Source organism: Onychostoma macrolepis, chromosome 22, assembly GCF_012432095.1.
Source record: "Onychostoma macrolepis isolate SWU-2019 chromosome 22, ASM1243209v1, whole genome shotgun sequence".
Classification (NCBI taxonomy): domain Eukaryota; kingdom Metazoa; phylum Chordata; class Actinopteri; order Cypriniformes; family Cyprinidae; genus Onychostoma; species Onychostoma macrolepis.
In genome coordinates this window covers 1,413,525-1,435,592 of record NC_081176.1, presented here as the reverse complement: position 1 = coordinate 1,435,592, position 22,068 = coordinate 1,413,525, and the positions used below count along the sequence as shown (strand labels likewise).

Genomic DNA, 22,068 nt, shown 5'->3' with positions numbered 1-22,068 from the left:
CGTAACACACGCTAATATTCACGAGTTCACTCCATCATAACGAGCGTTCTGAAGCGTCAGGACTTATATGAACGTAACACCGCTAATATTCACGAGTTCACTCCATCATAACGAAGCGTTCTGAACGCGTCAGGACTTATATGAAGCGTAACACACGCGCTAATATTCACGAGTTCACTCCATCATAGCGAGCGTTCTGAGCGTCAGGACTTATATGAAGCGTAACACACGCTAATATTCACGAGTTCACTCCATCATAACGAGCGTTCTGAACGTCAGGACTTATATTAATGTAACACACGCTAATATTCACGAGTTCACTCCATCATAACGAACGTTCTGAAGCGTCAGGACTTATATGAAGCGTAACACGCGCTAATATTCACGAGTTCACTCCATCATAACGAACGTTCTGAGCGTCAGGACTTATATGAACGTAACACCGCTAATATTCACGAGTTCACTCCATCATAACGAGCGTTCTGAACGTCAGGACTTATATGAACGTAACACACGCTAATATTCACGAGTTCACTCCATCATAACGAACGTTCTGAACGTCAGGACTTATATGAACGTAACACACGCCTAATATTCACGAGTTCACTCCATCATAACGAACGTTCTGAGCGTCAGGACTTATATGAAGCGTAACACACGCTAATATTCACGAGTTCACTCCATCATAACGAACGTTCTGAGCGTCAGGACTTATATGAACGTAACACACGCTAATATTCACGAGTTCACTCCATCATAACGAAGCGTTCTGAACGTCAGGACTTATATGAAGCGTAACACACGCGCTAATATTCACGAGTTCACTCCATCATAACGAACGTTCTGAACGTCAGGACTTATATGAACGTAACACACGCTAATATTCACGAGTTCACTCCATCATAACGAACGTTCTGAACGTCAGGACTTATATGAACGTAACACACGCTAATATTCACGAGTTCACTCCATCATAACGAACGTTCTGAACGTCAGGACTTATATGAACGTAACACACGCTAATATTCACGAGTTCACTCCATCATAACGAAGCGTTCTGAAGCGTCAGGACTTATATGAAGCGTAACACGCGCTAATATTCACGAGTTCACTCCATCATAACGAAGCGTTCTGAGCGTCAGGACTTATATGAACGTAACACCGCTAATATTCACGAGTTCACTCCATCATAGCGAGCGTTCTGAACGTCAGGACTTATATGAACGTATCACACGCTAATATTCACGAGTTCACTCCATCATAACGAACGTTCTGAACGTCAGGACTTATATTAATGTAACACACGCTAATATTCACGAGTTCACTCCATCATAACGAACGTTCTGAACGTCAGGACTTATGAACGTAACACACGCTAATATTCACGAGTTCACTCCATCATAACGAACGTTCTGAACGTCAGGACTTATATGAACGTAACACACGCTAATATTCACGAGTTCACTCCATCATAACGAACGTTCTGAGCGTCAGGACTTATATAAACGTAACACACGCTAATATTCACGAGTTCACTCCATCATAACGAACGTTCTGAACGTCAGGACTTATATAAACGTAACACACGCTAATATTCACGAGTTCACTCCATCATAACGAACGTTCTGAGCGTCAGGACTTATATTAACGTAACACACGCCTAATATTCACGCGTTCACTCCATCATAATGAACATTCCAAACATTTGAAATTATATTAACGTAACACACGCTAATATTCACGAGTTCACTCCATCATAACGAACGTTCTGAACGTCAGGACTTATATGAAGCGTAACACACGCTAATATTCACGAGTTCACTCCATCATAATGAACATTCCAAACATTTGAAATTATATTAACGTAACACACGCTAATATTCACGAGTTCACTCCATCATAACGAAGCGTTCTGAACGTCAGGACTTATATTAATGTAACACACGCTAATATTCACGAGTTCACTCCATCATAATGAACATTCCAAACATTTGAAATTATATTAACGTAACACACGCTAATATTCACGAGTTCACTCCATCATAACGAACGTTCTGAATGTCAGGACTTATATTAATGTAACACACGCTAATATTCACGAGTTCACTCCATCATAATGAACATTCCAAACATTTGAAATTATATTAACGTAACACACGCTAATATTCACGAGTTCACTCCATCATAACGAACGTTCTGAATGTCAGGACTTATATAAACGTAACACACGCTAATATTCACACGTTCACGCCATCATAATGAACGTTCTGAACGTCTGAACTCATATTAACGTAACACATGCTAATATTCACACATTCACTCCAACCTAACGACTGAACTCATATTCACATCACGCATGCTAATACTAATAATACTAATGTAAGGCCCTGTTTGGCTTGTTGATGATAACTTGAGTGATGGGTGGTTAGCACAGCATTTCCTAGGTATTGTGAGTGGTTGCTAGGGTATTGTGAATGGTCACCAAGGAGTTGCTAGGATATTCTGGGTTGTTTCCAGGTTGTTGCTGGGGTGTTTTAGGTGGTTGCTACTTGCTAGTGTGTTTTATATGGTCACTAAGGTATTCTGGGTAATTGACAGAGCATTGCTAGGTGTTATTTGTGGTTGTTAGGGTGCTTTGAGTCATTGCCAGGGAATTACTATTGACTAATGGGTGGTTGCTAGGGTGTTTGCCTGGGCATAGGTACTATAGGTCGCTACAGTGTTCTGGGTAATTAACAGAGCATTGCTAGGGTGTTATGGATGGTTGCTAGGGTGTTCTGAGTCATTGCCAGGGTGTTGCTAGGGTACTATAGGGTATGGGTAGTTGCCAGGGATTGACTAGGGTGTTCTAACTGGTTATTAAAGTGTTCTGGGTGGTTGCCAGGGTGTTGCTAGGGTGTTATGAGTGCTTGCTAAGATGTTCTTTTGTGGTTTCAAAGGTATTCTAGATGGTTGCCAGGACATTGTTTGCGTATTATGGGATGTTGTGGGTGAAGTGAATGTTTGTTAAGCCCAAGAACGATAACTTTAAATATAACTATAAAGATAACTCTGTGCCTTTATCGTTATAGCTGTGGTGTGGACTTTGCTATTCTTTAAACTGTATCTTTATAGTTATCTTGCTTGGTGTGAATGGATTTTTAGGGTGATATATTGTTACTTAGTGTTATTGGTGGTTGCTAGGGTATTATTTTGGGATGTTGCCTCTTTTTAACATTGCGGCTGAGAATAAAATAGAACAGAATTGAGCTGAATATGTGACCCAGTTGTTTTGATAAAGCAAATCCAGACACAGTGACCGTGGTGGACGTGTGTGTGTGTGTGTGTGTGTGTGTGTGTGTGTGTGTGAGGTCAGCTGGAGTCTCTCCCAGCAGCTGATCATGTTCCTCACGCCTCTGTGGGCGGATTCAGTCGGGATCTGCTGTATAAAGGCTGAATAACAGTGTTGCAGTTTCACAGAGCCGAGACGCAGAGCTGGACTTCAGCAGGTGAGCAAATAACACTCGTATTGGTCAGATATGTTTCATGTTCTCCGATGATCAGCTGACCCATGTTCTCCGAACAGATCCAATCATCATGGAGACGCTGAGGGAACTGGTTCCCTTCATCAGAGAGGTGCTGAGCCAGAAGCCGAGCCGTGGTCTGCTGAAGGTCTATCTGGTGGGCTCGGTCCTGGCCGTCCTGGGCTTAGTTTTAGGGCTGCTGGAGCTGGTGTTTCAGCCCTTCAGCTCTGAAGACCTGGAGATGACCCGACAGGACAAACACAAACTCTCTGAAACCACGCTCAGAAGCTCTGCTAACCGGATACACGCCTTCTAAACTCACTCCAGACCCGTCCCGCGGGAGACCAGGTCTGAGGTGGTCTGAGTGAGGTTTCAGCATGTTTACACATCACTGTGAGCTCTGTGAGAGAGCATCTGTGATACAGACTGTGTATAAACACCACTTCAGTGTTTTGTATTTAGAGATGCACAATGCAATGCATTTTTCAGATGCAAGTGTTTACATTATGTTTTATTAACTTGATATTTATTTTCAATCCAACAAAGGACTTAGAACATTAACAGTATAACAGAACATGCACATTTATCTCGTTTTTATTTTGTAATAAGCCAAATAAGCTGTTATTTTACTAACTATTGTTTTAATTAAAGTATATTTTATTGACAGAGGGTGTCTAATGTGTTAATGTGTTGTGAAATTAAAACAATGGAAATAATTCAGTGTAAAAATGCATTAATATTATGGATATATTTCAATGCGTTTGCGTTCTATCGCGTTCCCGAGAAAAACATTGAAATATATTGAAAACATTGAAATATAGGTTTTCTCCCACTTCATTTTATTTTCATGATCAGTTTCGAGTTCCCGCTCACAAGTTTTGCAAGCGTTTCTCGCGGGAACGCAAAGCATTAAGCATTTTTTCCCTCTTTTTTCATCGGAATGATGCATTGAATGTGAAAATGTCGCTAGCGCGACGCCTGGAGGAGAACGACGAGAGTATTCATAAATACATTATATAAACAAAAGAACTAGCTGCACTTGCATACTAAATGTTCGTATTTTTATCGTAAGCATAAGATAACAGTTACATATCGTAATTTATATAATATATCTATAATATCACACACAGCGCGTTGTATTTTGTTTCGCAGCTCTTATTTTGAAGTGTTCTCGGCTTTTATTTTGAAGAGTGTTCGGCGCCGGAAGCGGAAGTGCCTCACACGCGCGTGTCTCGTTCATTCATTGCGGGAGTTTGCTGGAGTTGAGTGTGATATATCAGTAATTATTAAAGTCATTAGAGCTGATCATGATTAAAGAGAACTGCTGGAATATCCCTGTGAACGCTCCGGCGTGTATGGAGAGACACCTGGACGCGGCCGATTACAGAGCAGGTCAGATCAACATTATACACACATGTGCATTAAATACCTGATAGCAAAACATCTCACATAAACAGAGGAAAAATGAATTAATAGACATCAACATGCTTAACCAGATGGTTGATTCACGTTGCATTAAGAAGAGAAAAAGTTTTCTGAAACGTTGTGTGTAAATATACAAATGAGGCACTTAATATGCAAACATTTCAAGAAGAGAAATTGATAAAACAAAGCAAAAATGTTGTTTGATTTTGATTTAAATGTTTTTACAGAAGTCATTTCTCTTTTATCACTCCATAAATCAGAAAATACTGTCAACAGATCAAGTTTTTGGGAATAAAATGTTGTATAAAATCAGGTGAATGAATATCGATAGGAAAAACTGAAACACATTTGGTGTATATAAGTGCTGCTGAAGTGGAGAAACAAACTCATCTCTTATAAATAAGTGTTGTAATTTAAATCTGCAGATGCAAGTAGATACAGTCTAATAAAATACACACTTAAAAATGTATTTTGCAAGTTTTTCTTTCCACTAGTCTAAAAAACATTTAATTAAAAGCCAAATAACCCAAAATCTTAAAATTGACCAATGCATGAAAAAACGCAATGCTGTAGTGTCTCTCCTTAAATATGAGAACATTTTGACTGATTTATTTTTAATTACTTTTATTATTACTAAACTGCAACGCTGATTATTTTATTTCTCTCCAAAAATGTCGCTGCCACACACATTTTTCCCACTCAATTATGACGTAATAACGAGATGTCATTTTAATTATTTTTTTCTCATAATAACGAGATGTTGTTGTTAAAATGACATCTTTTCTCGTAGTAACGAGATGTTATATCGTTAACATGATATATTTTCTCGTAATAACGAGATGTTGTGTTTAAAATGACATTTTTCTTGTTAAAACAGTATCTTTTCTCTTAATAACAAAATGTTGTTAAAATGACATCTTTTCTCGTAATAACGATGTTATATCGTTAACATGATATCTTTTCTCTTAATAATGAGATGTTAAAATTACGTTTTTCTTGTTAAAACGGTATCTTTTCTCTTAATAACGAGATGTTAAAATGACATCTTTTCTCGTAATAATGAGATGTCGTTAAAATTACATATTTTCTCAATAATGAGAGGTTGTCGTTAAAATGACATCTTTTTCTTGTTAAAACGAGATCTTTTCTCGTAATGTTATGTCCTTAAAATGACATCTTTTCTCGTAATAACGAGATGTTATATCGTTAACATATCTTTTCTCTTAATGAGATATTGTTAAAATGACATTTTTCTTGTTAAAACGGTATCTTTTCTCATAATAATGAGATGCTATGTCGTTAAAATTACATATTTTCTCGTAATAACGAGATATGTCATTAAAATGACATCTTTTCTCGTAATAAAGAGATGTTATATCGTTAAAATATCTTTTCTCGTAATAATGAGATGTCGTTAAAATTACATATTTTCTCAATAATGAGAGGTTGTTGTTAAAATGACATCTTTTTCTTGTTAAAACAAGATCTTTTCTCGTAATATGTTATGTCCTTAAAATGACATCTTTTCTCGTAGTAACGAGATGTTATATCGTTAACATGATATCTTTTCTCTTAATAATGAGATATTGTTAAAATGACATCTTTTTCTTGTTAAAACGGTATCTTTTCTCATAATAACGAGATATCAATAAAATATCTTTTCTCATTATAACGATGTCGTTAAAATTACATTTTTATTGTTAAAACGGTATCTTTTCTCTTAACGAGATGTTATTAAAATACAATTTTTCTTGTTAAAATGACATCTTTTCTCGTAATAACGAAATTTCTCATTATAACGAGATATGTCATTAAAATTACATATTTTCTCATAATAATGAGAGGTTGTCGTTAAAATGACATCTTTTTCTTGTTAAAACGAGATCTTTTCTCGTAATAATGATATGTTGTTAAAATGAAATTTTTCCCCCATTAAAACATATTTTCTCGTAATAATGAGAAGTTATGTCATTAAAATGATATCTTTTCTCTTTTCATTATGAGACAATTGAGAGGAAAAAGTAATATGCGTGTGGCAGCGATGTGTCACCGTAAACTCCTCTGTGTTTATAATGTGTGTTTAGTGTGTATTGTTCAAGTTTAAACGACGTGTTCCTGAGTGTCTGATAATGATATTGGTGTGTGTTGTAGATGGCACGCTGCTGCTGGGCGCGTCCAGTCTGGCGGGCCGGTGCTGGCAGGGCTCGGTGTGGGTGTACAGTGACCCTAAACTGGCCCCCAGCGAGGGCTTCTGCAAGGCGGGCGTTCAGACTGAAGCTGGAGTCACAGACGTGCGCTGGATCTCAGAGCGCTCGCTGCTGCTGGCCTCAGACGCAGGTACCAAAATACACCCTTACTCACCTGTTACCGCAAGCACCGTGGTATCACTCTGACAAGAGGTGCTGTGATGGTACTTCCAGTGTACTTTTCTTGGCGTTTTTTTGTTTATACCACGGTAATATCATGGTTTTTAGGCTTGTACCATGCGAATACCATGTTTTTGTGTTATTTTAGGGCTGAATATTGTGCTTTAACATCTTCCATAGAAATACACCGTTTCTGAACACGTAACAAGGTTTTATCATAGTCTTTGGACATTTACCATGGTAATACCATGTTTATTTTTGCATTTGGTCAACAATAATATTGTGCTTTTCTAGAGATCTACCATAGTAATATTGTGCTTTTTGACTTGTACTGTATTAATATAATTTTACTGACATTTACCATGGTTTTCGTAGGGTTTTGGACACATACTTTGGTTACAGTAATATTATGTTACCGTATTTTTGCTTTTTTGGAAATTTATCGTGGTATTATGTAGGTATTAGCTTTTGAGCATCTACCAGGGTTATCATCATAGTTTTTAAACTTGTACCATGGTAATACCACGTTTTTGTGGATATTCCACAATAATATTGTATTATTTGAGCTTTTTCACTAGGTTTCTATTTTTAAAGATACTAGGGATTTATTGTAGTTTTTGGACATTTTGTTATTATTGTTGAAGTACTGGGGTTTTATCTTAGTTTTTGGACTTGTACTATGGTAATACCATGTTGTGGTGTTTTAGCCTTTTTTGGATATTTACCATGGTATTATATTAACGTTTTGGACTATACTGGTGTTTCTTCATAATTTTTGGACTTGTACCATGGTAATACTGTGGTTTTTGTGGATATTCAACAATAATATTATGTTATTTTAGATTTTGTGGACATTTACCATGGTATTAGTAGGTTTTTGTGCATGTAACATTAAGTTTATTTGAGGTTTTTTGGACACTCACCATGTGTTTCCTAGGTTTTTGGGCATTCATGGTATTAAAAGTTTTTTGAGGTTCTACCAGGCTTTTATATCCTAGTTTTTTTTAAACATTTACTGTGGTATTGCTATGTATATTTTAGGATGTTCAACAATACTATTGTGTTATTTTTGTTAGTTTTTTTGGACATTTACCATGGTATTGTCTAAAATACCAACTTTTAGTAGGTTTTTGTATAAGTACTGGGGTTTTATCTTAGTTTTTGGACTTGTATCGTGGTAATACCATTTCTTTGTGGATGGACATTTACCATGGTATTAATACGGTTTTGGACATATAATGTGGTTTTATTTCAGTTTTTGGACTTGTACCATCATAATACCATGTTTTTTTAGTGGACGTTCAACAATAATGTGTTATTTTAGATTTTTCAGACATTTACCATGGTATTAATAGGCCTTTGGACATATAGTAGGGGTTTATCTGATTTTTTGGACTTGTATCATGGTAATACCGTGTTTTTGTGGATGTTCAACCATGAAATTTTTATTGTTTTGTTTTTATGGATGTTTACCATTTGATTACTGGCTTTTTGGACATTTTCAATGGTATTACTAAGTTTTTGAGCATCTACCAGGGTTTGACCTCATGGTTTTTGATCATATACCGTGGTATTACTAGGTTTTTGGGTTTCTATCATGGTTTTATATCATGGTTTTTGATCATATACCGTGGTGTTTTTGGGTTTCTATCCTAGTTTTTGATCATATACCGTGGTATTTCTAGGTTCTAGAGTTTCTATCATGGTTTTTGATCATATACCGTGGTGTTTTTGGGTTTCTATCATGGTTTTTGATCATATACCATGGTATTTCTAGGTTTTTGGGTTTCTATCATGGTTTTATATCATGGTTTTTGATCATATACCGTGGTATTACTAGGTTTTAGAGTTTCTATCATGGTTTTATATCATGGTTTTTGATCATATACCGTGGTATTTCTAGGTTTTAGAGTTTCTATCATGGTTTTATATCATGGTTTTTGATCATATACCGTGGTATTTCTAGGTTTTAGAGTTTCTATCATGGTTTTTGATCATATACCGTGGTGTTTTTGGGTTTCTATCCTAGTTTTTGATCATATACCGTGGTATTTCTAGGTTTTTGGGTTTCTATCATGGTTTTGATCGTCCCGTGCTGTTCTCTGATGTGTGTGTGTGTGTGTTGTTGTCAGGTTCGGTGGAGCTGTGGGAGCTGGCGGAGGACGAGCGGCTGCTGATAAACCGCTTCACTCATCTGGAGCATGATGACGTGGTGACGGGCGTCAGTGTGAGCGCCGGCGGGCGTCTCGCCGTCAGCTGTAGTGTGGACTGCAGGTCAGCAGGCGGCGCTGAGAGTCTGTGAGAGGCTCGTCATGATCTCAGGGCACTCAATCTCTCTCTCCTCTTCTTTCAGGATCAAAGTGTGGGATCTGAACCAGGAGACCGTCACCAGCTCCTATAACGGTGAGCACACAGGAAGTGATGTCGCTGCAGACTAATAACCCACAGACTCAGATGATCAGATTTATAGATGCAGTATCGTTATATATATTCATGAGACATCATGCACTCTTTATCTCTGTCCTGACTGATTCTTGGCCGTGAATGAAGTGATTCATCTGGATCAGGTCGGTTTGGTTCATGAACTCATGATTGAAGAATTTATTTGAATTCTTCTGAAGAAACTGAATGAAAAACATTCCTGTAAAAAACATGATGAACGACTGAGTTCAGCTTTACTTGCATTTGAAAGTCATGGGTCAGAAGATTCATAGATCAATAGTTCAAATGCTTAGGTTATTATAAAAAATAAATAAATATATATATATATATATATATATGTATGTGTATGTAGTTTATTTATTTAAACAGTATATATTGGTCATTAATTATTACATATGTATATTTTATATTTATGTTCCATATGTAATTTTATTTGAATAATTAATGAATAACATTCATACATGATTATTCATATAGAAAATAATTTTACTGATTATTGCATAATATTTGTGATTTATTTAAACTGTATATATTATTTATGTGAATATAGATTCGTATTTTCATATTAAGAATGAGTAATGTTCAAATGTGATTTATTTGAAATATATTATTTATTAATAAAATATGTAAATATATATTGTTAGGCTTTTTCATATATATATGTTTAATGAGTAATATTCATATGTGATTTTGTGAGATTTAAATGTATATTATTTATTAATGATTAAATATATATTAAATATGTATTCTTAGAGCATTGTCATATTTTAATCATATTCAAATATTATTGATGTGAATTATTTAAATGTATATTCTATTTATTAATTAGTATTAATTTATAATTAATGCTATTAGTATAAAAGTATTTTTTATGACCATTTGAGTTTTATTGAAACTATATTGTTTACGAGTTGTTAAAATGTGTGATTTAAAAAATATTTGATTAAAATATTTTTAAATGTTATTTTTTCTGTTCTTATAGTATTTTAATAGATTTCAGTAATAAACAATATATTTGATTATGTATTGCAGTTGCACGTAAATATTACTAAATAATTTTTGTTATAAATTTTGCAATTAATGAAAGTTACAAATCTAACTTTTGTGTGTGTGTGTGTGTGTGTGTGTGTGTGTGTGTGTCAGCTCACTCTCAGCCGGTCAGCGGTGTGTCGTGTTCTCCTGTTGACGAGTCTCTCTTCTTGTCGTGTGCTCAGGTCAGTGCCAACACACACACACACACACACACACACACACACTCTTGTGTGTTAGAATGTGTAACCGTCTTACACTCTTCTGCAGGACGGGCGGCTTCTGCTGTGGGACCGACGGAAACCCAAACCTGCCTCTCGCCTGGGTACACACACACACACACACACACACACACAGCAGTAATCATTAACTCAGTGCTCTCTAAAGCAAGATCCAGCTGAGCACTCTGTCACTTCCTGTCAGGGGTGACCTAACTTCCTGTCCATCTCGTTTAGACGTGGTGTCCCCCAGCTGCAGCCCCACAGCCGTCGTCTGGCACCCTCATCAGAGCAGCACCATCGCATACGGTACGACTTCATTTCCCACGATGCACTGCTCTGTCCCATGATGCTCTGCTGATGTTGACGTGTGTGTCTGGTGTCAGGTGATGAACTGGGTCGAGTGACTGTGAGGGATCTGCAGACGTCAGACGGCGTACGGACGATAAACGCTCACAGCCGCCGCGTCTCCAGACTGACGTTCTCCTCCGACAGGTAGTTTTAAAGCGAGTGAACCAGCCTGTGAAGTTTGCCATATTCTAAAGTACGCCGTGAGCCGGATAATGACTGGTGATTATTATGGGCTGTCACCTGCAGTTCACCCCTGCTGGCGTCTGTCAGTGATGACTGCTCCGTTGCCGTGGTTACTGCAGAGCTCAGAGAAATGTGAGTATTGACACAAGCCTCTCTCCTCATTGGCTGTCCTGCATTAGCCAATCAGAACACAGGAAATCCACACACCTCAAAGTACATGAAACTGACAATCATCAAACAGTTTTTGTGGCTTAAATATTTTAATACATATATCTAATTTAACTACAAACAATTCAATAATACACACACACGCACACAAAATAAATATAATATATGCATTTACTACATTTTGATTGAGTGTATTTATATAATGTTTAATTAGAAACAATACATTTTATGGACAAAAGATGAAATATACATGTTAATAATTTATATTTATAATATTTAAATCTTATATTAAATAAAATAAAATTGAAAGTAGTAGAAAAATATTTGAAATTGTTTATATGCAATATTTTACACACACACACACACACACGTGTGTATTTATAGTTAATAAATTGATTGAATGTATTAAAATATTTAATAAAAATTTAAGATTGTTTAAAAATATTATTTATGCATTTATGTATATATATATATATATACATGTATTATATAATTGTGCTTATATATGTGTAATGAAATAAATTAGTAAAATAAAAATCTAAAAATAGTTATTAAAAACAAACTGTAACAAAAAAAATATGTATTGAAAAAAAAAAAATATATATATATATATATATATGTATGTATGTGTGTGTATTTAAATTCTTGCAAAATATATGGCTTGTGTATCTTTATCTGGAATTTTTTTTTTTTTATAATCTAATAATCTATTTTAGTTTTGATTAAACACAGTTGCAAAATTATTTAAAGCACCTTAACATCTGAGTCTGTCGTGCGGTCCGTGTTTAGTTTCAGGGACCGGCGGCACCAGGATTTCGTGCGCGGCGTGTGTTGGGTCCCGGGCGACTCGGCCGTGTTGACCACCGTGGGCTGGGACCATCAGGTGCTTCACCACAGCGTGTCTGCGCCCTAGAGCATCATGGGAAACCACTTCAACCTCCAGTTCATTCCCATTTCTGTTGTTCCGTCACCATCAAATAATGATTCATGAGTTAAATACATAATCATAGTAGGATCGAAATTCAGAACATGCAGAAAATGTGTTTTTTAATAACAAAAATGTGCATGAATGCTGTTCTCTTCTTACATTTGGGCAAGCAAACATATTTCACACGTTTCACTGTTTAATAAAGTTTCTGTCATGTGTATTTTTATGCTCTCGCATATTTTTATTACACTGTATTGTGGTTACATTCTTCCTTTAGGGGTAACAAAGGGTTAAATATCCAAAATAACAATTTACATGGTTCAAATACATTTGCAGATTATTAAAGCACAATTATTGACCTATTGCAATTGTCTCTGACGTATATCTCAATTAAACCTGTGGAGATGTGTGAGATTTCCAGAAAAACATGTTTGTAGCAGATGCTAGCTTATTTCTTCAAAGGCACCAGTATATTCATGCAAAAACAAACTTTGCATAATTTCTTCTTTGATTGTTGCTTAAGATTAAAATAACTATGAAAAGCAGCAAAAAAAAATTCTTCGTTAAGAAGAACCATCAGTAATGTGTTCAAGGCTTCGCAACCATTTATAAGTGTTTTGATCAAATTTTAAGGCTTATTGTATACTTTTTATAAGTTTATAAAAATACATCATGTTTTGACCTGGAAAAAAATCCAGCACCAATGAAAGAAGCTCTCATATCGAGAGCTATAGATTAATATTGTACATTAATGATTAACGACATTCAAAAATATTATGCAGAAGTTACAATTAAGAACTGGTGTTCTTAATTTTTAACCTGATTAAACAACTGATAAGTCACTGGATTAAACAACTGAATTAAATACAGGCACAGTTGCTCCATTGATCGATTTCAGCAGCTCTAGAAAGTCTGTGATGAAACTGCGGTCGACAGCTGAAGAAACATCCAGGTTTATAGAGTAATACTTTAGCAACAGCAGTAATAAAGCTCCAGACCGGGTGCAAAATGTTAAATATCTGTCAGATAGGTGCATATGTACAGGTAAGGCATGTCTTTGGAATAATTCCAGTCGGGAATGTTCTCCGGATCAGGATGAGCCGTCTTTGATAACGGGTGTTATTGGTTGTTTGGCTCCTGGTCTCACGGTGAATGTCATTCCAAACTGCTGTTTGGTTGATGATCCGTTACTGAAAGATAAAGAAGAGTCTCGTTATTCTTAAGTAAACACTTAAATACAAAGTTATAAAAGCATAAAGTACTAGAACCTTTGATTCCACTTTAACCAGAATTTATAGGCATCAGCTGGATCGAAAGCTGGTAAGTACATGTATGCTGCATGTTGTTCTGTTTAAGCTTCTAAATATAGCAACTTAAACAGTTTCGTGTGCATTGCAAATCATAAATGTCATGGAAACAACTGTTGAGTGTTGTTCCGGTAGCAGAGGCAGTTTATTTATCCTCCTGATGATTCATCTCAGCTATGTGCATGTGCTACGAGGGAGGCGATGACTGTGTAATTGTGCGCGTTAATCCAAAGAAAAAAATGTTACGGAATCTTTCTGTACATAATCTGATGTCATCAAGTCTCCTATGGAATCTTGTTTCCGCCTCAAAGTAAAAATGAAATAAAAAGGTAGCTGCCACTATATTTCTTGTAATTGCAACTTAATGTCTCCCAATTGTAACTTTATCCCTCACAATTGATCCCTCTCCCTGTTGATAAAGCCCTGCTTGACTTTTTTCCTCATTTAATGTCATGTTTCTCTTGAAAAATGCACATTCCAGACGTAAAACTGATTGTGAATACCATTTCATGTTGAGTTTAACCATGTTTACTTTTAGTTTACCTGTTGTGGGATTTAGCCGAAGTGGCCAAATTTTGAGCTTTTTGGCGCTTTGCTTTCCAGCTCCTTCATGTCCACTCCACGAGTTTGCGTCGGCAGGGTGGCACTCCGGTTTGTTATGGGATTGTATGTGCCAGGGGGCGACGTGGCCTCGTCGTCAGACAGCGGAGAGTTCCAGTCATCCCCGTTGGTCTCCGCCACCTTGACAGACGAGAACTTGGGGTCCATCTCTAGCATCTTCTTCTGCAGGATACTGAGAAGCGTTGCCTGGCTAGCGGACACGGATGGAGCCATTTGTGCAGGGGGTTTCGTTTGAACAGTTGGTCTGGATTGGAGCTGGATATTTGGGGGAGGTCCTGGGGCCTTGGGAGGACAGTTGGGTGGTTTAGGTTTGGGGGAAATGAGGGGCCCATTGGTGACAGGAGGAGGTGTCGGAGGTTGAGAGGGTTTGGCAGGTGGAGGCGCATGAGCAAGGTAGCTTGGTGGGGGACCATTGGTAATTGGTGGAGGGGTAGGTTTTACAGGGGTAGTAGGAGCTGGGTGACTTGGTGGGGGGCAGTTGGTAACTGGAGCAGGTGTAGCAGGTAAGAAGTTTTAGCAGGTGGAGGAGCACTTTTTAGAGGGGGAGCAGGAGCAGGGTTACTTGGTGGGGGAACTGGAGGTTCCTCCTCAGAGTCCGAGTTAGCAAATTCAGGAGGCGGTGGAATGAAGACCAAGTCTTCTCCAATTCCCACATCTCTAACAGGGACACCCAGTCCACTAACAGAGCTATTCATTGGGCTTTGTAGAGGAGTTGAGCGTAGCTCTGGCTTTGAGTAGGACACTTCTGGAACGTCGACTCTGGTTGATGGCGTGGTGATTGGTTGCGTGTTTGTGGTCGACTTTAATTGTGCATTGGGACTGTCTGGTGTTGGGTCTCGAGGAATGACGGTGAAGGAGTTTGGTTTATCTACACTAGGTTGGATCACAGAACTGACTGGTTCTGTTGAGTTGCTGTTCTTTTGGGACAAAGCACTTCTCTGCTTTTCTCTTTCCTTTGCAGCCATCAGCAAGGCCAAAGGTGAGGTTGAGGTCTCTTTCTTTACTGAGCCGTCTGCGCCCCGTGTGTTGAGATGTCGGTGGTGCAAGATAGGGCTGTACTTGCGAGGTCTGCCAGGGGACGCAACTGGGGTCACCACCTGCCTAACATCAGGTATCCTTTTCTCTATTCTGGGTGAGACTTGAATTGGTACTTGTACCTCAGTAGGGACGTTTTGAACCGGTACAGGCTCAGGATTGATTTTGGGCTCCACCTTAGCTGGTTCACTTGGTGCTTGTGTCATGTCTGGCTGGTCATCCTTTAGCTGAGTGGCGGAGCTGTTCTGACGGGCTGGTTTGGATGGTTGGACCCCTGGTTGGAAAGATCCAGCATTATTCCCATTGACAACACCAACCGTGTTTCCAGCAGAATCTTCCAGCAGCAGAATGGACTGGACCTTTTTTTCTCCATCTGTCTGTGCACCAAGTAGTGTGCTCTTCTGCACGGTATAGAGTTTGGCTGTGTTCTGGGGGTTGAAGCTAGATGGTGTTTGGTTAGAAGCAACGGGTGGCACAGGAATTTGGGACTGGATGTCCAGATTAGGTATGGAGGACATTCGGACAGGTTTTGGAGGTGCTGCTTTCTGAGCTTTTGCAAGAACAGGTGATGCTTTCACCGGGGGTGGCGGTGGGGTGAACTTGGGGCAATCTGGGATATCTTGAACATTGAGGCTAGAGAGGGAACCTCTGAAGCTGGACGTTTCAGATGGAGGTTTTGGAGGAGGCATTGGAGGAGGTTTGAGGGAGGCCAAGTCTAAATCTGTGCTGTAATCGGAACTGGTAAGTGATGGTGGTTTTGGGGGCGTCATTGGAGGGGTGCAGGCTTGCACGGTCTAAAGAAGGGTCCATTTCGCCAGAGAACTGTGGTGAGGGAGGGATGAATGATGGAAGCGGCGGGGCTGAAAAAGGAGGAGGAGGTGGAGGGGCGGAGCTAGGCGGAGGTGGTATAAGTATTTCCCCCTGGAGCAGATCAGGGACAGAAAGAATCCTTCCATTTGGGAGGTTTGTGGTACTTCCTACAAAAAGACAACATGAAAATCAACCACAGGTTCATTAAAACACATGTTGAAAACATTATTTACTTGCTCCCATATTTATGTTCTAGTGTTCCCTGATCAAAGACAAGAAGTTAACTATTCCCAGCCAGTTCTGTGTTGTGAACTCACCTGTACCATTTATCTTGGGCTCGTTGAATGGTGGAAGAACCGGTACTTTGGGTGTTGGAACTGCAAAGCCTTGCACACTGTCAGAGGACTGGGATTTAAAGAAAAGCATTTGTCAGCAACATCCTGATTCAAGGAGACTGTTAGAAGATAAGGGAGGCTACAGCAATAACACACCTTTTATTGTAGGAGCCACTGAGTCACAGTTTGAATTTCTAGGCACTAAACCAACCAGTTTCCCTGAACTATTCAGAGAGCTTATGACGTTCAACGATATGGATCCTTTCTCTCTACTTGGCTCTTTCTTTCCTCGTCTTTATTTCTCTTGAGACATGTTTAAACTGTTGAGAAACTGCAGGACCCATCCCGATTTCATACTCGCACGTTGGATGAATAGGGTGAGATAATGTTCCAGATGTGTGTCTGTAAATCAGGTTTTTGGACACTCCTCACCAACACCCCATTATGTGAATGATTGTCATGAAACATCCATGTTCCAGGAACATTCAGGTTGCTAAAACGAATGCACCGAATGTAATGTGTCAACAAAATGGAGCATAACCTGTGTCCGATAAAAGTCTAATTCTGAAATAGCTTTGATGGTTTTCCCTTATTGACTAACTTCAGATGTCTTTCATTCTTGTCCTTTCAGTTCTTTGACATGCAAAAAGGGACACACCTCTTAAACTTGTGTTTGTGTTTCAGGTTTTTCTGTCTTTATGGGATCATCTCTTCAGAAAAAAAACACAACCTGACCAAACCTTGAGGTGTGGATGTCCTCATAAGTGAGACTACAGTGACCTAATATATATATATATTTTTTTTAAAGATTTATTTGAGGTGTTTTGCCTTGTTATTATGATACGGCAGTGGAGAGCTGACTGGAAGCGAAGTGGTAGAGAGTGGAAAGTGGGATTGGGAAAGGTCCTCAAGCTGGGATTCGAACTCGGGACGCACGTAACGCAATGGCGTTATATGTTGGCACACTTGCACACTAGGCTATCGGTGCCAAACATCATGAAAGTTATGTTTTATGATTAGTAGCACAGTCTACATTTACACATTTGCCAGATGCTTTTATCCAACGCGACTTGCATGAAAATGGGAGTGGTGTTTGCTCATGCAAAAGTCACTGCTGTGGTTGCTTAGTGCCCAAAAGTCAAAAGAACCCATGCAGAAGGCTTTTTCACTTGTTTTATCATCCAGAAGGTGATAATCAAGCATCTCCAACCCTAACCCTAAATGGTTAATACTAACCCTAAGTATGAGCCATAATAATAGTACCGCTTGCCTTAGCAAATGTCACGTGATGTGTGTTGTGTACGTCTGCCTGATCTCATCTGTACACAAACAAAACGTGTATTCAAAACAGCACCTGCAGGTTTGGATAACTCGGCCCGGCAGAAACCCACATCTGCATGCCGTCTAACCTCAGCACGGAAGAACCGGAGGAACATCTGAATCATCAGGAACCTGATCTCACGAGTCGCTCGGGTCTGAACACGCTCAGACTGTCAATTACTGACACACGATTGTGTTTGCTGTGATGTGGCATCACCAGGGTGATACAAACACAAAACTGATGATGTGTGTGTGCGCGCTTTGTTCTGTCAGAGTGAAAGTGTGTTTATATGCAGAGGGTGTGTTTGTCCTGAAGCTAAAGGTGTGCCTTCAGCAATGTGTGCAGAGAACGATTTCAGCACATTTCTCTCAAGACTTCTATTATCAATAAAACAAATGCAAAACGTACAGTTGCGACACACCAAAACACATTCAGATTGTGTGTCGTAATTGATATATTTGATTATCATTTTCATACACCATGTTATTTACATGGTACTCCAAGGCACTTAAAAATACCACGGTATTACCATAATACATTTCCAAAAAAATGGCACTACTACTATACACGTACAAAAACAACATAAAATATAGTATTACTATAATATAAGTAAAAAAACATGGTAATACTATGTTTTTTTTAGTGACCTCAACACTAAAAACTAGTTTACAAGAAAATACTGTGGTTACATGGTTCTGGTTTTACCATATATTTTGGACATGTATCATGGTTTTACCCTGTTTTTTAGACATGCACCATGGTTTTAGCCTGTTTACCTGGACATCTGCACTAGTAAAAGCATTATTGTATTGAATTGTTTATGTATTTTGAAAGTAGGCCTACCTTGGAGCCCATGGTAGTATCATAGTACATATCCAAAACAAACCCAATAGTAATACCATTGTAATTATTTTGTAAGTGACCCAAGCACTAAATACTATGGTACAATGATCATTTACAAAAGCAAACCATGGTTTTACCTTGTTTTTTGATCATGTACCATGGTTTTAGCCTGTATTTTTGAACATTTGCACTAGTAAAACCTTTACTGTATTGTATATGTACCAAGCAGCTTGGAGCCAATATTTTTACCATAGTACATGCCCCCCAAAAAAACATGGTAATACTATGGTATACTTTTTGTAAGTGGCTCTAAAAACTTGTTGAATACTATTTTCTATTGAGTCCACTTTACTACTAAGTTAGAGATCATCTCACGGGTGAAGTGTGGTCATGTGACCGGCGTGTTTTGGGACGTACCGTGAAGTGTTTGACAGTCGGACGTGAGCGCACACTAGCGGTTCCAGACTCGGGGATGGCAGCGGAGTCCAGCACCAGCTCCACTTTATCTGAAAAACAGAGACATGTAAGTTACCCAGTTAACATGGTTTAACTAGCAGCCTGTGTTGTTCAAAGTCACTGCTCAAGACCATGTGACCACCAAAACAGCAGAAAAACAGGTTCATATGCGTCGTAATGGCTTTGTGACATGTCAAAGGTCAGTGTCTGGTTCATCATTTCACACATTCTTTAAAAGCCAATAATAACTAAACACAAATTCCTTTTATTATTCAGATGAGATTCATTTGAGGCATAAAATAAAGACTGGATGTTCACTTCCTGTTTGATGGTTCTTATCTGATTGCATTATTTTCAGGGTCAAGTTGGTGTGCATAAGTCCAATCAGGATTCGAACCCGAGACCTTTGCGTTCCAGGTATATGATCTGTCTACAGTCTCATAATCCATGTTCGGCTATCTGTGTTTGCTCATTAACGATTTTAAAAGTGTTAATGATGTAATTACCAAACATTCTGCAGCCTACATTGTCATGAATCATTACAAACAGGAAGTTTGACCTGAATTATGACAGCAGACGTCAGTGCTTTTAAAGTATCTGATCTTCCTTCACAAACAAACATTGAACGAATAATAAAAATGCATGTATTAGTTTGTGCTTTGAGATTGACTTTCATAAAAATGATATGTTTCATATGTTAGTAATACTATGGTACTTTGAAATATACCTTTGGTACTAAAATTCATATACAGTCAGTGGTATTTACATGACTACCGTGGTACATGACTAAATACAATACAATTTTTGTAAGTATAAAAACATATCATTGCTGTATATTTGGTACAAGTCAAAAAACATGGCGTTGAAAATGCATTGGTAGTACCATTTTTATAACTATAAAAATATATTACCATTGTTTTACATACACAGAACCACTGTAGTACCATGGTAAAAGTCCAAAAACATTGTACTACAGTGGTACATGTCCAAAATACAATGGCAGTACCATTTTTGTAGGTGTAAAAACATGGTATTAGTAGTGTACATATCCAAAACCAATGTTTTTTTTTCAGTGTACATGTCCAAAAACATGGAATACGTCCAAAAAACATGGTACTATCATGGTATATGTACAAAAACATGGTACTATTGTGGTATACGTCCAAAGAAACATGGTATTACCATGATTTATGTCCAAAAAACATAGTCGTGGTTTTCTGTCAGTGTAATCGGACACGTAGCCTATTTGTCAAGTCACGGACTATTTGTTTACGTTTTTTTTTGCGGTTATTCAGTCAGAAAATAAATACGTTTTTGCTACTAACTTGTTTTCAAGCGCAAACTAATCCAGAGTCTGTTTTAAAGGTTATTCGTGTCTTTAAGAAAGTGTTTCGCGTCCGAAGTGTGACACGTTCGCGTGCTCGCGCGCGCGCTCCGCTACAGGTGCAAAGGTCGCGCGAAGAACATTTCAATAAACTAATATCATATCTATTTAAACTCTCCACGAGTCTTAATGTCTCTTACCCATGTCCTTGAACTCCACATTGGTGCCAAATAGAGATTGATTCTTCCGACCCAGGAAATTGAGCGACCCTTTCTTCATGATTATGAGGAGAGTGATTGTATCCGCGGTGATTTAAATCAGCGTGATTTCATGATTTCAGAGTTTTAGCGGCAGCTGACTGTGTGTGTGAGCTCGAGTCTGTCACTGATTCAGAGAAACACTGGGGAGAAGAAAATGGCCCCGCACCTGAACCGCCCTGTGGCCCCGCCCACTCGAGACAGGTGAACACACACACACACACACTCTCTCTCACACACACACACACACACACACACTCTCTCTCTCTCCCACACACACACACACACACACACACACACACACACACACTCTCTCCCACACACACACACACACACACACACACACACACTCTCCCACACACACACACACACACTCTCACACACACACACACACACACACACACACACACACACACACACACACACACTCTCTCCACACACACACACACACACACCCTGAGCTCTTCACTGGGAGTGTTAGTGATGCTGAGGCTCTCTCCCACACACACACACACACACACACACACACACTCTCTCTCACACACACACACACACACACACACACACACACACACACACTCTCCCACACACACACACACACACACACACACACACACACGCACACCCTCAGCGTTACTCACTCTGCTCTCTAAGATGAATGAAACCCAAATATTTGCTGTCATGGTGAACTTGAGTCTGGTCCAGATTTACAGTGCTAATGTTTGCTTAAATCTTTCCAGTAATTACTATGCTTTGTTTGTGTGTAAAGACTTGCAAAGGACTTTTTAAACTTATTATTATTATTTTTATAAATAATAACAGTTTTAGTACTCTCTCTCTCTCTCTCTCTCTACATAATAACTTACATTTACATGTTTAATAAACTATGATTCGACTTATGTAATATCTAAATAATATATTACATTTCGTCAATAATTAACCTGTTATAGCTAAGGCTTGTAATATATTTACTATAATATTTATATATAATTAAATGTACAATGGATTTGATTTGTAATATTTAGTATCAGGCCTACATTTAATCTAAATGAAGTCAATTTTTCATAAGTATTTTAATATAATATTTAGATATTTGTTTAATGTATAATAAATAGACAATTCATGTTTATAAATTATATAATCGAT

General features: G+C 38.2%; 3 protein-coding genes across 3 annotated transcripts; 2 read left to right on the top strand and 1 right to left on the bottom strand.

Moving 5' to 3' along the window:
- Window positions 1–3,496: 3,496 nt before the first annotated feature.
- On the top strand, window positions 3,497–4,108 carry LOC131531304 (G0/G1 switch protein 2-like). Its single transcript, XM_058761993.1, has one exon. The coding sequence runs from the start codon at window positions 3,526–3,528 to the stop codon at window positions 3,817–3,819; it is 294 nt and encodes a 97-aa protein (XP_058617976.1). The 5' UTR covers window positions 3,497–3,525; the 3' UTR covers window positions 3,820–4,108.
- Window positions 4,109–4,693: 585 nt separating this feature from the next.
- wdr77 (WD repeat domain 77) lies at window positions 4,694–12,833 on the top strand. The gene is made up of 10 exons (XM_058761938.1): window positions 4,694–4,895; window positions 7,080–7,265; window positions 9,427–9,568; window positions 9,648–9,697; window positions 10,880–10,950; window positions 11,036–11,090; window positions 11,221–11,292; window positions 11,370–11,478; window positions 11,581–11,649; window positions 12,475–12,833. The coding sequence occupies exons 1-10, from the start codon at window positions 4,811–4,813 to the stop codon at window positions 12,596–12,598; spliced, it is 963 nt and encodes a 320-aa protein (XP_058617921.1). The 5' UTR covers window positions 4,694–4,810; the 3' UTR covers window positions 12,599–12,833.
- LOC131530103 (proline-rich protein 36) lies at window positions 12,819–21,094 on the bottom strand. The gene is given in 8 exon segments (XM_058760224.1): window positions 12,819–13,803; window positions 13,900–13,930; window positions 14,481–14,977; window positions 14,980–16,247; window positions 16,249–16,553; window positions 16,704–16,791; window positions 19,303–19,391; window positions 20,866–21,094. Coding segments are annotated over 8 exon segments (2,457 nt in total). The 5' UTR covers window positions 20,945–21,094; the 3' UTR covers window positions 12,819–13,703.
- Between the last annotated feature and the right edge of the window lie 974 nt (window positions 21,095–22,068).